The 16,895-nt window shown below is 42.3% G+C and overlaps 1 protein-coding gene and 1 long non-coding RNA gene across 36 annotated transcripts in view; both read left to right on the top strand.

The window, feature by feature from the left end:
* Positions 1-6,211, top strand: part of SEC16B (SEC16 homolog B, endoplasmic reticulum export factor) — a 61,573-nt gene extending 55,362 nt beyond the window's left edge. For 34 of the 35 annotated variants that reach the window (XR_012427002.1, XR_012427033.1, XR_012427007.1 and 31 more), the window contains 6 exons: positions 1,352-1,504; positions 1,677-1,775; positions 2,180-2,291; positions 2,420-2,499; positions 4,352-4,450; positions 5,073-6,211. Coding sequence is in view for 16 of the 35 variants with exons in the window: in XM_074022008.1 (XP_073878109.1) it covers positions 1,352-1,504; positions 1,677-1,775; positions 2,180-2,291; positions 2,420-2,499; positions 4,352-4,450; positions 5,073-5,144 (615 nt within the window). In the remaining 19 variants the exon portion in view is untranslated. The remainder of the gene's footprint in view (positions 1-1,351; positions 1,505-1,676; positions 1,776-2,179; positions 2,292-2,419; positions 2,500-4,351; positions 4,451-5,072) is intronic. The other variant, XM_045393147.2, reaches the window with a different exon arrangement.
* A 705-nt stretch (positions 6,212-6,916) lies between these two features.
* LOC141409029 (uncharacterized) lies at positions 6,917-15,840 on the top strand. Its single transcript, XR_012427137.1, has 2 exons — positions 6,917-12,341; positions 15,634-15,840. It is a non-coding gene; the product is annotated as an uncharacterized lncRNA (long non-coding RNA).
* Positions 15,841-16,895: the final 1,055 nt, after the last annotated feature.

Here is a 16,895-nt window from a genome sequence, read left to right as displayed (position 1 = left end):
TGAGAGTGGGAGCAGTAGGGAAGAGGGCTGAGAAAAAAGGCTGGAGGGCAGCAGAGGCAAGCTTACGGGGGGCCTCCATGACCACAGTAAGGAGCTCGCATTCTGGTTGATTATTCCCGTGCTGTCGTTAATCATTGTGAGTGTTGCATCCTTTCCCCTCCCTCCCTCCATTCCTCCTTCCTTTTCTCACTCATATATAACACACAGTGCTGGGCATCCTAGTATATAAGCCCTTGTCTATGTCTTGAATCATTCACTTAGGAGAAATTCCTCGAAGGAAAGCCAGACAGCCTACCTTTAGCCTTTGCTGTGCCATTTATGAGCTGGGTGACCTGAGACAGGTTGCTTCACCTTTCTGTGCCTTAGTTTTCTCATATATAAAATGAGATAATAATAGCACCTAGCTCACAGGACTATTGTAAGGATTAAATGCATCACTACATATAAAGCCCTTAGAACAGTGCCTGGCACAAAGTCAACACTATATTCATTTGAATAAAAAATAAAGGTTTTTTCTTTATTTTGCCAAAGTATTTCCTAAGGTTTGTATCAATTGTGTTTTATTGAGAATGAAAAATGTAAATATTACAGAAAAGGGCAATATGTCGTGTGACTCCACCTATGTGAGACACATAGAATAGGCAAACTCAGAGACAGAAGTGGCATGGCAGTGACCAGGGCCTGGGGGAGGGGCAAATGGGGAGTTATGTAATGGGGATGATGAAAAAGTTCTGGTGACAGCTAGTGGTGATGGTTGTACGACACTGTGTGTATACTTACTGCCACTGAATTGCACATTTAAAAATAGTTAAAATGGCAAAATTTATTTTGTATCTATCTTACCACAACAACAACAAAAAGTTAATGTAAAGGGATGTGGGTATATTTTACCCCCCTCTGGTGCATATGTTCGCAGTTGATCTTGAGCAAGTCTGTTAGGAAATGAGCTCTAAGACGAGTTATGTTTGGTGGTTGCTACATTCTCTGTTTTCTTTGGAGGGGCTTGTGGGCCTCTGTGGGGTGTTTTCTGGCCCTCTTCATCTCCAGCAGTAGCAATCCATAACCCCTGCTCCAGGCCTTGGCATAGTTCTGAAAACTGTATGTTTCTGGAGAGGTGGCACCACAGACGAAGGTCTGTAAGATTAGGGACAACATGGGCTTGGGCTCTGACTTTATCCTGTGACCTTCAGCAAGTCATTTTTCATGGCTAAGCCTTCCTTGCTCTTCAGTACAATATGATTCTGAGAGACAATCCCACTGCTTCTGAGCAGGTCAGGTGAGGGAGTATGTGCACATGTGTTTGGTAACCTGTCAAGTGCCATGCAAATGTGAGTTCTTTCTTTAATTCCAGACACCGCTGGCTGCCAGAGCACCAAGTATTTCTGAGAGTTCCACCAATTCAGCCAAGGAGGATGAGGAGGAGTCCTCCGATGAGGCTGATAAAAACTCTCCCCAAAATACTGCCCGGAGAGGCAAGCTCGGAGATGGGAAGGAGCATACAAAGGTGGAGGGACTTGTTCTTCTCTCCCCGGCCTTCCTCCCCCTGCCATTCCCTTCCTTAAGGGTGGTGTAGACTTGGAAGTCTGAGCTCTGACTGTCACATGGGGGTGGGTTAACCTCATAGTCAGGGGGAGAAGCAAACCTGCAGGTCATAAAATGTCCTCTTCCCCTTCCAGAGCTCAGGGTTTGGCTGGTTCAGCTGGTTTCGATCGAAGCCCACCAAGAACGCATCTCCCTCTGGAGAGGAGGACTCCTCGGACAGCCCTGACTGTGAGGTAGGCTCTGTGGAAGGGAGAGGATGCCTCTCTCTGTGGGTCTTTCAGAGGGAGCTGCCTTAGCACCTAGGAGCTCTCAGAGCTGGCACCTGACTCCACCCCAGGCCACACGAGACAGAGGTTTTGTGACAGAAGATGGTGGGAAATGAATTGGTCCTGTGGGGGCAAGGCAGATTATAAAAGCTTTAAAAAGTTAGGATGAAGAAATGTAACTTTAGAGGGTCAGCAGGAGGGAGCTAGTGTGGATTACTGAGCAGAAGAGTGGGATGAGGAGAGGGGGTTTTGGGGAGTACCCAGCAGCAGTCTGCAGCAAGGCCGCCATCCTGAGTGTGGGAACGCAAGTGGGTGGGCGTGAATTTGTTAACCACCAATGTCGCCAATGCTGCCTTTCTTTCTCCACAAAGCGGGAGACCCCCAGAGCATCTTCTCCCCACCAGGCTGGCCTGGGCCTCTCACTGACACCTTCTCCTGACTCCCCTCCTCTGCCAGCTCTTAGCGCCTTCTCTGTGGGCACAGGTACCGCCACCTCGCGTCCTCTGGGCCATGGGTGGTCCCCTCAGCGCTCCCAAGGGTGGGGGTGCCTTCTGGGAGTGGGGACCCCCAGTCCTGAGCAGAGGAAACAGCTCTGACTCATTGCTTTCCAGGTGGGGGTGAAGGCCAAGGATCCACATCCAGTGGGGGAGCAGCTGCGGGCGCTGGGGTTGGAGGCTTGTCTGGACCTGAGGTGAGCAGCCCCTGGGCTGGAGCCTCGGACCCCAGCAGATGCCTGTGTGTGAGGACTGAACCTTCAGTGTGGACAGTGCTGACTCCTGGGGAACATGAGAAATGCTTCTCTGCTGTGTTAGTTTGCTCAGGTCATCATAGCAAAGTACCACAGAACGGAGGCTCAGACCACAGAAACCTAATTTCTCACAGTTCCGCAGGCTGAAAGCTGAGGTCCAGGTTTCTTTTGAGGAAAAGATGACCTGGCTTGTGCCTGGCCATCTTCTTTCTACGTCTTCACACGGCCTTTCCTCTGAGCATGTCTGTGTTCAGATTTCTTCCTCTTATAGGGACATCAGTCATACTGGATTGGGCTGCCAATATGACCCCCATTTATGTTAATTGCCTCTTTAAAGAGCCCATCTCCAAATGTTGTATTTTCATGTTTCTCCAAACATATGTTTTCTGAGGTACTGGGGGCTAGGGCTTCAACATGTGATTTTTTTTTTCTGGGAACACATTTCAACCTATAACAGCTTCCTCAGGGGAAGCCTGGGGAATTGCCTTTTTACCTGTCCCAGGAAGAGGCAGAGTTCACTGGAGACCTTGTCCAGGGCTATGGTAAATTCTTGATGAGTTGTCCACATTAGTATGGATCTCATATCTATTGCTAGGAAAACATTTTTATTTCTTTAAGCCTGGTTAGATAACGCTTGTATAATTTTAGGCCTTTTGAAGGTTATATTACTTTTTATGATGGTATCAGTATAATTTATTGAGGCTTTTTCTTTTTGTCAGTATTGCCACTCCAGACCCACGGGTTGGATGTGTCCACTTGAACCATGTTGGCTTGCTTGAGATTCCCTGAGTTCTATTAAGAAATCCTTCTGATATGGTTCTCTTTTAAAACATTTCAGTAGCTTTTGGGGCCCAAGTGGTTTTTGGTTACCTAGAGGAATTATATAGTGGTGAATTCTGACATTTTATTGCACCCATCACCCAAGCAGTGTTGGCATGGATATGGGTTGTACCTAATGTGTAGTTTTTTTTAATCCCTGACCCTCCTCCCACCCTTCCCCTTCTGAGTCTCTGAAGTCCATTATGTCGCTCTGTATGTCTTCACGTACTCACAGCTCCCCACTTATAAGTGAGAACATATGGTTCCTGGCTTTCCACTCTTGTGTACTTCACTTAGAATAATGGCCTCTGGCTCCATCCAAGTTACTGCAAAAGACATTGTTTTGTTCATTTTAATGACTGAGTGTATTCCATCATATATGTATACCACATTTTCTTTACATGCTCATTAGTCGATGGGTACTTAGGTTGGTTCCACATTTTGTAATTGTGAATTGTGCTCCTATAAACATACTTGTGCAAGCGTATTTTTCAAATAATGATTTCTTTTCTTTTGGGCCGATACCCAGTAGTGGGATTGCTAGATCGAATGGTAGTTCTACTTTTAGCTCTTTAAGGAATCTTCATACTGTTATTCACAGAGGTTGAACTAATTTACATTCCCACCAGCAGTGTAGAAGTGTAGAAGTGTTCCCTTTTCCCCACATCCGTGCCAACATCTATTATTTTTTGACATTTTAGTTATGGTCATTTTTGCAGGAGTAAGATGGTATCTCATTGTGGCTTTAATTTGCATTTCCCTGAAGATTACTGATGTTGAACATTTTTTTCATTTGTTTATTGGCCATTTCTTCTTTTGAGAAATTTCTGTTTATGTCCTTTGGAGAGTCAATAAGGAACTCAAAGAAATCACTGAGGAAAAAACCAAATAATCCTGATATGCTTCTTGAAAGCCTCAACGTTCTGGAATCTGGGAGGCGGGCACTGATGGGATTTTCCATGCTTTTCTATCACAGAGTGTTTCCTTTGAGCTCTGCTCCAACCCTGGTGTTCTGCTTCCTCCACCTGCCTTAAAAGGGGCTGTTCCTCTTTACAACCCATCTCAGGTCCCTCAGGTAAGGAAACCCTCAGGGGGAGGGGCTGGCCAGGAGCACAGGTTTTGGATTAAGGAGACCTAGGTTTATCATCCCAGTTTGCCATTTATGATATGTGAGTTCTTGAGCAATTGGAGAGTCTTGAGACTGTCCAATTCTCAGTTTCTGCATCTATAAAATGGGGTCAGTAGTAGCTAGCTCACAGATACGTATATGAAGGGCCTGGGACCCAGAAAATGGTCAATAAATGTAGTTACTCTTAATATCGTATTTAAATTTTAATAGCTCTTGAGATGTGGGAGACACAGTCGGTGTTGGCATCAGTAGTGTGGGTGCACTGTCAGTCTGTCCTGGGGATAAAGGGATCACTGGAAACTTTGAGAGAAGCTAAGTTCCCTGTTTCTCAGCAAACTGGGTAGACTTAGCTCTGCTAATGTCTCATTTGGCCTCCTCTTTTTATAAAATCCAATTTCTTTTCACCATAGTTGGGTGAAGGTGTTGGGTGGAGGTAGATAATTAGAACACAACCTTGGGAAATGTTCTACACAGAGGCTCGGGTGCCCTAGCTCCATCCATCCAATCAATCCCGGGCAGAGTCATGTTTGGGGCTGTACTCAGTGTAATATTTGTTCTTCTTTTCCAGCTGCCCATGGCCACTAGCCTGAATCGGCCAAATCGCCTAGCTCAGCGTCGCTATCCCACTCAGCCATGCTGAGAATAAACACGCGTCCCAGGTTCATCGCCGCAACTTTGCTTGCTCTCCTTTTCTCAATCTCCCAGTCCCTCTCTACCATACTGGGACCCTCAAGAGGTTTGTGTCAGCCTGATGTCTCCACCAGGCACTGAGAAGGCAAGAGGACAGGATCTCTCAAGACACAGCACAATTCAGTCTCTTAAGATTAGCTTCAGAATGCCGGAAATTATTTCATCAGGTGGAAGGTCTGGGTCTAATAGCAGACTGCACATGAGCAGAGTGACATAGTGGTGGCACTTATGGTGGTGGCTTGAGAGCCTTGGGGAAATTAGGGCCCTAACAGCTAGAATCAAAGATGGGACCACAGAGCCCTGTAGCAGGAAATGGGAAGCGGGGGAGGGGCAGGAGCTCAGAACAATGTTCTAGACCAACTTGGACTTCTTCCTGTCTTAGTAATAGACCAATACATGGCTCTACTTAGCAAAGTTTTTATACTGAAACTTGATTACTACTGCCCTTTATAATTTCCTCTTCAATGATACTTCAGCAGTTTCCCTCTTGGTGCTAGTTTTGTGCACTTTTTTTTTTTTTTTTAATGTGGTTCAGATTAATTATATTTCTCTCACTTTCTTAGCTGGTCCTATTTTTTCACATTCTGGCATGTGGCTATCAAGTTAGATTGCTCTAGGCATCCTATTGTCATGGTAACTACTGAACCTAATGATGCAGATGGATGGCACATCAGTATAATAAATGATGGAAAGCGGTTCCTAAAAATTCATCCCTTTCATAAGAGGGGAAGAATGAGTGCCTGATATTGTTAATACCTCCCTTTCTACCTCAGGCCTTTGCAAATTGATGTTCGGAGGGTCACTGGAGTGAGAGGGAGGAGGGGGGCGTCTTGGAAATTTCCATTTCTCTTTTCAAGCCCGAAATAGGAATGACTCTTGCTGTTTGTCAGATTTGCTGAAAATTGCTCCTCACAAAGAACATTTTTTTGTACATGTAATTGTAAATACAGGTTTAGTACGTTAATGTTCTGTAGTTCTGATGTTGATAATAATTAAACCCAGATAATTTTATAGCAAGTGCTTGTCTCTGGCTGATTTTTGCAGAGGAAGACAGTACATTGGTGGTCTCTTCCCTGAAGTCTTTCTAATAATGATTTTATTGTGTGATCAAGTGTGAATAGCTGGAAAGAGCCCTTTGTTAATGAAGAATCTAGGGACAGATCCTCTTAACTTCTAAGTCTACTTTAATGTTATTCTTTTTCCAATTTAAAAAATATGAACAAAAAGCTCCTCTGATGCAAGTCAGTCACTTTACTAACTAAACTAAATGTTGTGTATTTTGTTCCATAAAAAGTTGTTTTAACCTCTTAGATTAAATTAGAAAATGTATGCATAAATGTTTCGCACCTGGAGGGCCCTCAGTAAATGCTATTCCCCTTTTTTCCTTAAAAGGCTGCTACTCCTTCAATTTGGTATGCTGACATCCAGTGGTGGTGCTGTGGCATTAGTGTGTGAGTTTCACAGGAGCCACACTGCCTAGTCTTGCATGCTGGCTCATCTGTAGCTCACCCTGTAACCTTGGGCAAGGTTACCTCACTGTCTTGTATTTCAGTTTTCTCATCTATAAAATTAAGATGATAATAATCATAGTACCTGCCTTATAGGGACATTGCAAAAATTAAATGAGTTAGGCCCTTAGAAATGGGCCTGGTATATGCTAAGTACGGTTGGCCCTTGAACAAACTGAGTTTGAACTGTGTGGGTCCACTTGTACTTGGATTTTATTCTGCCTCTGCCTGTCCAAGACAGTAAGACCAACCCCTCTTCTTCCTCCTCCTCAGCCTACTGAATGTGAAGACTATGAGGATGAAGACCTTTATGATGATCCACTTTCACTCAATGGAGAGCCCATATATTTTCTCTTTCTTATGATTTTCTTAATCATGTGTTTTTCTCTAGCTTACTTGAAGAATACAGTATATAATACATATAACATATACAATATGTGTTAATACACTGTTTATGTTATCTGTAAGGCTACCAGTCAACAGTGGGCTATCAGTAGTTGAGTTTTTGGGGAGTTAAAAATCATATGTGGATTTTTGACTTTGCAGGGCTCAGTGCCCATCATGTCCGCATTGTTCAAAGCTCAACTGGACTTTATTATGGTGTCTTTTATTATTAATTTGCAATCTAATAAGATCTTGACTGTTTTTTGGGGCCTACCAGATCTGACTATAGATTTTTTGTTCTTGATATCTGTATAGGACAGGGATGATGATTAAAACATACTTCTCAATATGTGTCATTGCCAAGTCAGTTTCTCTTCCTGCATCCCTTCTAACACCAACGTTAGGCCATGAGGCTTTGTGCCCAAGGGAACAATGGTGTAGGGGAGGTCCTGTCCAAGAAATAAAGCACTTTAGGGAGGAGAGAGTGCAGACCAAAGAGGAAGGCGCAGGCATCGGATGCCTGTGTCCTCTCGTCCTCCTCCTGTTAAGAGAATTCATGGAATACCAGTGGCTACTGTTATGCTCAACAAAGCAAGCACTGAGTTTAGTTACCTCCCAGCCAAAGGAATACAGAGCAATGAATATACTTTGTGAAGAGGAAGAGTAAGGGTTTCTATGCACTAGAAAGGGAGGAGGTTCTTGGTGTTTATGGTAATTCATAATTTAAAGGTTTTACTCTGGCAAAGTCAGAATGTGTCTATTAATCTGTATATGCTTGGTTAAAACAAGCCCAGTTGCTCATTGGTTAGGTTAGGTCCAGTAAGGGTCTGAGGAGCTGGGGTCACTCCCAGTTCTTAGTTGCTCATCTGTGCTGTTTGGGTAGTGGTGGTGGTATTGCTAAAGGTCATGGTTATTTTACAACTTCAACTGGTTAAAATCTGTTTTGGTGAAACAAGTGCAGCTGTCAGAAGAAAATATTGTTTTCTCCTTTTATAAGGTGGAGGCTTGGGAAATAGAGTAGGTTGTGACAGATATACACTGCTATGAAAGGGAGCACACTGGGCTAGTGGCCCTTTCCTCTAGCTCCCCTGGTAACCTTGGGAAGGGAGGCTGCAAGACTTGAGGAGAAGCCGGCTTTGGCTTGGCAACGTGTCCAATGTGTCTGGGGAGCCATAGCAGCTTGGCTTTGGGGATCTGAGGCAGAGCTCTGAGCTCCCTGAAGCCTGCTGTAGGGTAGACTGTAGCAGGGAATAATTGCATAATGACCCCAAAGGTCAGATGGGACAAGTAGTCTCCCAAAAGGCAAAAGGTCAGGAGTGGACCAGACAAGCCACCAGCAATGAATAGGTCACACTGTGAAGGTCATAGCCCTCTTTTCCGTCACCGTGAGCTGTTTGGGGAGAGAGAATGAACAGAATTCTCTTTCTCTCTCAAAAAATGAATTATCAAAAGACATGGTATGAAAGGGAAGAGCCTAAGATATTATTAATTGGCAAGTTTGTTTTTTCACCTGCTTCTCAACAGAGTCCAAGCTTGGAGGAAGAATAGGTCAGTCATACGAAATAAACCATAGTTTCCTTGAAAAGCTGAGTAGTAGTGGGCAAATTTTTGATTCTGCCATATACACATAATTCAATATTTATATGAAAACATTTAAGTGTAATGTTCTATAATTTGAAAGTGAACAAACCACTAAATTCCATTTCAGGGTCTGTATCACATGTTACCATTCCAGCCCTCTGTCTAATCCCCTCATGTGGCTATAGAGCTGTAAATGAGCCGCGAGTCCTCAGTCACCTGTGTGTCCTCTCTGTTCAGCCTTCTCACAGGCTTCAGGTTGCTCAGGATCAAAGCCTCTGCTAGCTTTGTTTTACCCTAGAAAGTCTCTTTCTTTTTGGTATCTTCCTCTGAGTAACCAAGAAAAGGAGCGGGAGACTGCATCTACTTCTTCACTAAAATCAGAAGACTTTCTACCCAAGACGGAATGTGCAAAACCCTCTTTCTGCTTGAAAAGAATAATAGGTATGTAATTTGGGTCTCTCCAATCACGTGAGTTTCTCTCTCACTTTTTCCACCAGAGAGTGGAATGGAAGTGACTTTTCTCCTCTTCTATTTGCTGCCTTAAGCTGGAAATTGCATGAAGCATGATCTGCAAGCAACAGAATGTTAGGTACTTAACTGAGGTTGTCCCAAAATGTGGCCTCAACAACAGCCTGTTTTCATTTCATTAATTGGCCATACTTATACCAGGCATCATTCATTCAGGTCCTTTAGAAATGGTTTCTTAATGAGATTTAAAGTTACTCTGAACAAGGATTAACAGCATATGAAAATGTTTTCATTACAATTGTGCTAGGTAGAGAAATCTTCTTCCTATGCTTTCTTCCTTTTTGTATATTCCTGTTTCCAGATAATCAGGGTCAACAGCAGTTTAGGTCAAACTCAAATGACCTTTGCCAACTGTTTGTTATTTTACTGTGAGATGTTTTCCTGGCCCTTACCTATCTTAGAGAGAGCCAGTTAACCTACCCAATTTTTAAAGAATTCTTAACAGAGTGGGATTCCATGGCTTCCTTTGAGGTTTCAGCCCATGGTTCCTCAAACATTAGGAAGCTATTTCTAATACTTTCTACTCCAATCACTCCTGTGACTCTTTAAGACTCTTAACTGGTCCTCAGCAGAGATGGAAAACAGCTGCTCACCACCACCTGTGCCTGGGAACTCGTTCACATTTTGGAAGGTCATTGAGTCATGCCTCAGCTTATGAAATGAAGTCTTACAAAATGGGGTTTTCTTCAGTAGAATTGGAGATTAAACCAGATAAATGCTAGGAGTCTTTTGGTAGCTCCAGTGTTCAGACATCCTGAATTTCAACAATAATAGTATAACATTTATTGAGTATTTTGTGTCAGACACTTGCATTCTATGTGTGTATACTTTCTATGCAGTATATAGTATTGTGATTTCAACATATATTAGGAACAAAACAACTGAATAGAGAGGTAAGGTAACTTGTCCAAACATACACAGCTAGTAAGGATGGAGCTGGAATTAGAATCCAGGTAGTCTGATCTCAGAATCTGGGCTTTTAGCCACATTGTCCCTGGACATGTGTACATTCGTTCACTGATTTATCAAATATTAATTGAATAGCATGTCAGGCATTGCTGTTTTCCCAACAAAAATGGTTCTGACACTTAAATACTTACAGTCTAGTGGGAGAGACAGACATGTAAACACAGAAATTTCTGCATAATGTGAGAGCTGTTCTAAATATATGTACAAATAACTTTGTAGCTTCAATCCCTTAATCATATATGAATTTCACATATTTATATAATTTTGAGGAAATATGTAATATATTCAAATTATATCATCCCTATAGGTTAAGATGGAGGTGAAGTTCACTGCTAGCTATGTAGAGTAGCATATCTGTTGGCCAAGTTTAAAGTGCCTTTAAGATGTGGTGGATGCAGACAAAGTCTGGATGAACAAGGGTAATAGTGTACTGTGATCACAAATACCACCATGATCTATGAAAGGAGGATGATCTGATTTAGACTTGCCATATTGCTACTGCAGAAATTCTTCCCGCTTCTCCATGCTGTTGGTTTGGAGGCAGGAAAGGACTGTGAATGTTGCAATGGAACACATTTGAAGGCAAGAGCCCTGGTGAGGAGTGTATATGGTTTCATGTGTGTGCACACGCGTGGGTGCCATCCATGAGGCTCCTTTGGGAATGTCTCTTTTCACCTAATCTCCACTCCTAGCCTCTTTCACTTCCCCTTCCTCGCAATTACTCTTTATTTCCAAGGGAGGATTACCCAGAAGACAGCCTCTCCATAAAGCATCTTCTGAGTGGCTGACACTACGAAGACTCTGTGAAGTCCCACTTAGCAGCACAGGATTGTGTCAATACATCCAGACTTTTGGCTAGCAAATTTTAGCTAATTTTATGTTTCCCCAAACTGGTTCTTAGAAATCCAAGACCTTGACTTTTAAAACTTGTCTCTGAGTTTTAAGGGCTCATTTTGGAATGTAAAAGATAATCACTGTTTTTCATTATTTTAATGTTCTACGATCATGATTTGGGGTCATGTGAAAACCTCACTGTCCTGGAGTGAAAATAATTTGAGTTTTGTGCGTCAAGATTTCATTCCACTTCTTTGAGTATTTGGATAAATGCCCATGAATTAAGTAAGAACCAATGAGAGACTTACAGTCATGATTTCTTTATTTAATATTTCAGCTGCTTCTCTTTGCAAACAACAACAAACCAACCCCAAGCCCACAGATGGCGTTAGTCATCCTAATAATACACATCAGTTAAAACTGTGAGTTGGGATCCAGCCTCATTTGCTTTGAGCAACAGGTATATTCCTGACGAGTTGCAGATACATTGACATTTTCTAAATCAAATTAATTTTTAAATGCACTGGAGTAGCTTGCAATTTAAAGGTAATTGATGTTAAACCCCTGAAATAAAGAGTTATTTATAAAGAAAACAATTGTTCCCATTTTCTCACTTCGTAGATGCTGACTTTGTAGTCTTGGGGAAAGACATTGTATTAAGAATGAGAAGACTTTCAGTTCCAGGCTCACATTTTCTGCTAGCTAGATGGTTGACTTTAAAAGTATGTCCATTGAATCTCTCAGTGCCCCCAAACATCTCAGCTAAAAACTTGGCACTTGCTCAATCAACAAACATTTATTTAGGATCTTCTATGGGATACATAGGTGAGATCAAAGTCCTAGCCCTCAAAGGGCTCACAGATGAATTAGGAAACTAATAAGTGATTCAGGGAAACCCAGGATAGTCGTTTCTCCGGGCGCCCTTGGTGTGTCATGTTGCCCCACTCTGCCTACCACGGAAGGAGGTTGTCAGGAAGGCTCGGAAGGAGGGGGCTCTATCAGTGAAAAAACCATGGTCCAGAGAGGTTAATCAATTTTCCTAAATCCTCTTAAAGTTCTGATTTCCAGGCTAATGGTCTTTTTCTTCAAATAGGAGACCGTAATTTAAAATGTAAAGCTTTTTAATTATTACATTGAGGGTACATTTGTGGTTAATAAAAACATCAATATAATAACTGAGATTTTGTGCCAGGCATTTTATGTAAGAGGTTACATGTGTTTATTCATTAAATTCTCTTAATGGCCCTAGGAAGTAGATATTTGGAAGATGCTAAGGCACAGAGTTCAAATAACTCATCCAACGTTACACAGCTAATGATGGAACTGGGAGAGCATCGAGGCAGGTACTTTACATATGTTGTCTTTAATCCTTAAAACAACTCAGAGGGGGGTTTGATTAGCTCACTTTATAGATCAGGAAATGGAGGTGCAGAAAATGTAAGTAACTACCCCAGAACCACACATAGAAAGTGGAGGACCTGGTATTTGAACTTCTGCAGTCTGGCCTGTACCCTTATCTCTTGTTCACTTAATTTAAAGTGGGTGGACCTGTACTGCAATACCAAGTAGGACCATTGACCTTTATTCGAGTCTCGTGCTGTCTTAGCTAGGGTGATTCTGTGTGCCTCTCTTTCCCAAGTACAACCAAGGGATATTATTTGTTGTCTCCAGCGTTTATGTGTATGCCTATTTTTTTCCACTAGACTTATGACTTTCAGGGACTGGGATGATATTATAACTTACTTATTTTTGTATTTCTGGCACCTTGCACAGTACCCATGCCTAACAAGGGCTCAATATTCAAAACAGAACTGGGTGAATAATTTCCCACCGTGAGAACTTCAGGAGAACTTGCAAAAAATGTCCACAAATTATATTTGGTCTAGAGATTATCATGTGAAGTCATTCTCTTGTTAGAGTTTGATCCTTTTCTGCATCTTTAGAAGCTGATACAGGTATTGGCATGTGGTAAGTGCTCAAACAAAATCTGTGAAGGGATGAGTGGCTTAGTAAGGGCGGGCAAAATGAAAGGATCATCACAGCTTCTGAGAAACTGTCCGTGAAAGAGATGATGGAGGTCTACGGAAGAGGGAGTCTAGTGCTTCGTCCCCAGGCCAGCGACATTTGTGGCAGCTGAGGGAAGGGAAGCGCCCTACTTGAGGTCAAGGCAAGTGATGTCCTGTATCTACAACTCCTCGTTTGACCCTCAGGGGCGCTTATGTCTGGCAAAAGCATTTCTTGGTTTTAAAAGGTAATTCACCCCTTTACAACCTGTGTAATTGCTATTGGAATGCTTTGCCCCGCTAGTGTCTTAATTAGGTCAAATTTTATACCAAGGGCTTTAAGTTAATGCTGTATTTGCAATTCTAAGGCCCCCTTCTCTCAGCACTGCCAGGAAGCACTCACATTTTTTTAGAGATGGAGACACCCTGATAAGCCCATTTGGGCACTCTTCTAAGGGGGTAGGATGGGCATAGGGGTCCAGGGGAACTAGGCCAAAGGAGATGTGTGTGCCAGGAGAATCATCTAAATGCTTCTAAAAAGAAAATTCAGTCTCAAAGTTATCCTGCTCCAAGTATTGCTTGGATAATTGCAGGATGCAAGGCTCTTTGCATTTGGTTAAATTATATAGTTCTGCTCTCTCTGTGTTAAAAAAACCCACTTTTTATTATCTGCCTTTTATCAAGCAGACCATACCCCTAGAGTTACACCCTTCCTCTCTCCAGCATGCCACCCCAATAATGAGATAACCATCCACTAAGAAAACAAACATAATATAAAAATTATACAAATACATAATCCCCAACCCAGAAGGAAGGGAGCAACTGCCACCTGGTACCAAACAGCAAACAGTATAATATTTATCCAGAGCAGAGGGTTCCCCCAACAGGCTGTAATTCCTCTATTGGGTGGGGCAGGGGGTGAGGGGTCAAGGGGAGGTCAGTGATGAAAATCACCTCCATAGGCCTGGTCTAAATAGGTAGCAGGTGGAAATCAATTCAGTGAACTCAATGTTTCTGTTTCCCGTCTCAGGACACACTCAGGAGGCACCTGAGGAGTCCATCAATCTGTCACTGGAAAGGGGAGAGGTGGCGGGAGAAAGGAGGTAATTGGATTGTGCTTCAGTGGGACTTTTTCTCCAGCTGGAAGCGTAGCTGGAGAAATACGAAGCAGAGCCATCCCTGAGGTCAAGTAAATTGGGACTTTTGGTCCTGGAGCTGGAAAGTAGCGCTCTTGAGGTTTGAAAATCTGCTCTGGCTGTAACATTTCAGATAAGGCTGTTTTCTAACTTTTGGGCTGGTCTTGGATTAGGATAAAATTTTACTCCCCTTGCCTAAGAACTGTACTTTCCATGGCCTCAGTCAACTCAGGGCTTGCATTGATTCATACATAACTAGTATTTAATTTCTTAATCAAATGCTCTCTGAGTAAGTAGAAATTCAGTTGTTAGAAACTGTGCAATGCACGGAAGCTAGTCAATCTTCTGTTTTATTGATAAATTGGAACTTTAAAGCAACGTTGCTAGTCAACATGACAGTTCTTCCTAAGAAAGAGGCAGTTTACAGAGCTGTGTAAAACAGAAGTGGCCTTAAACTGTGGTTGGGGAGATGTGATATGGCAAAATGTCTACCAATAAAGTGGAGCATTATAGCAAATTACCCAGTTTATACATGCAGGCAAAGCTTCCTTTCTTACGCCATGTTGGAGAGCCAATAAAACTTGCAAATGTGATGGGAGCCACTATTTCTCCCTCTGTGCAGCTGTTTATCAGCAGCTTTTTAACACATTTTCACATATTAATGAGGTGGCATAGCAGTTCCAGAATTAGAACAGTGGGATGTATCATTGTCTGCTTATCTGAAGATATGCCTGCTGTCAGCTCAGCATCATTACCAGGGTATGTACAATGAAAGATGTACTTTTTGGTGGGGGCAGCATGTACATGCTACCCCACCTTCCTTATGCCCCAAACCCCCTCGCCTTCCAACCATCATGCCTGGATGGGCTCCGGCACTGCTTTTGTAGGTCTTCCTGCAACTTTGTCTCCTTGTTTCATGATTTGTGTGTCAGTAGGACTTGAAATTCCTTTTTGCTTCTCCATTTCCCAATATAGTCCTTGATAGTCAGTAGGTACTTATTAAATGTTGAATGAATGAATGAATGAGTAGATAGGTGGATGGATAAAAGTGTTCCCTCAAGAACTGTCCTCTGCAGGCACAATCTGCACTCACTGTGGCTTAAAGGAACAAGATAGATACGTGGCATGGCTTTCCTTGAATTTGCATGAAAAGGTAAAATGGCAAATAGAATCTTATAGAATAAGGGCTGTAAGAGACCTCAGGAAGCACTCACCCCGGTGGTTTCCACATGCAGGTGTGCAGTTGGTGCCAGAACACTGCAAAATTTTCACCCGTCTGCAATGAGATGAAAAAATAAAAACTATAGAGTGAGCTTTTCATAGAGCCAAATGTATTATCTGTTAGAATTCCAAGATTAGGTCCTTTTACTATATTTGGTGTTAAAGTTTCCTCTCTAAAAAAAAAAGAGAGGTAATAGTAGATAATAGCTGCTACTTTTTTTCTCTCTTAAGTCCCTTTATTTGGTAAAACAACAAATTCCTAATTTTTTTTGCAGATTCCTGAATCACCCACATTTTTTTGAGAGGGAGAGGAGAGGATGTTTCATGAGTCCATAAAATCCCAAAGTCTGGAACCACTGACAACTCATCTCTGTCTCATCTGAAAAAAACTCGCTGACATCTCCTGTTGGCCTTAAGTGAGACACTGGGCTCCTTAAAAGAAATAGCACATTTCAGTAAATGATAAGATGCTTCAAGTCGTACAAGTTCCTCTCTGTGTTGTCTCTTCAGAGCAGGGATCCAGGCTGGGTCACAGGCTTGTAGCAATGCCATAACTAAGACATAGGTCAGTCAATAACAGGGGCACAGAGGCCCAATTTACCAACATCTAATGTGCTTTCTTTTGCTGTGGGTATAGTCGCTGTTTTGTCTTTAGGTAGAACATATATGTGCTCTGTGTAATACAGAGCACCTCTCTGAGAATGACAATTCTACTTGATATAAACCATGGGAAAAAGAGAACTCCACGGGGACACACCTCCTTAATCACCTCTCCTTTCTCTGAATTGCTGCAGCTCTGTTGTCTATGCCATATAATGTAGCTTTTGGATTTTACATTGTCTTCTGTTCTCTGTTTATTAGTCACAAATCTTATCTCTCCTAAAGAATGGGAACAATTCTTTTAAATCCTGTTATTAATTGATACACTTTTTCTTTTGTAACTCAATCTTCTCTGGAGGCCGTTGGCCCTTACTGGTCCTATGTATGTTGGAAAGATCTGCGGTTCTGCAGACCTGGTTTCCAGCCCTGACTCTGTGACTGATGGATGACAAGTAGATGAGTGAATGCTGAATCTCACGGCACCTGGATGACTGTTGTTCAGAGAGAAGAATGGTACTGAACAACCAAGAGAAGTGGCAGATGCATTAACTGCCTAATGATGCTGATGTTCTTTGAGAATATAAACGTGAAACATGATCATTATGGTTAATAGCAGTCTTTGGATTAAAATTTTGTTTTCCTCAAAGAGGAGAGGAAGAAAGATTATTTAAAGAAATAGTGAATAGAGGGCCCCAGTTTGTTCTTCATTAGTGATTGGCTTTGATCAGAATGGCATAAGCAGTGGGAATGTGGTCTTAAAATCCAGAAGGGAATTATCTCTACTCCAGGGCATGAAGTCTTCTCTTTCTCCTCCTCCCACTGGGGAAAAAAGTAAAGAGAGAAAAAGCTAGGGAAGCAAATGCTCTTAAAAAATAAGATGATTTCTCTATGTCAGGTCTGAAAATAGTATTTCCTAAAGCTACTGCTATGTCAGAGA

This window comes from Macaca fascicularis, chromosome 1 (genome assembly GCF_037993035.2).
Source record: "Macaca fascicularis isolate 582-1 chromosome 1, T2T-MFA8v1.1".
Lineage (NCBI taxonomy): Eukaryota > Metazoa > Chordata > Mammalia > Primates > Cercopithecidae > Macaca > Macaca fascicularis.
This window is presented reverse-complemented; position numbering and strand designations above follow the sequence as displayed.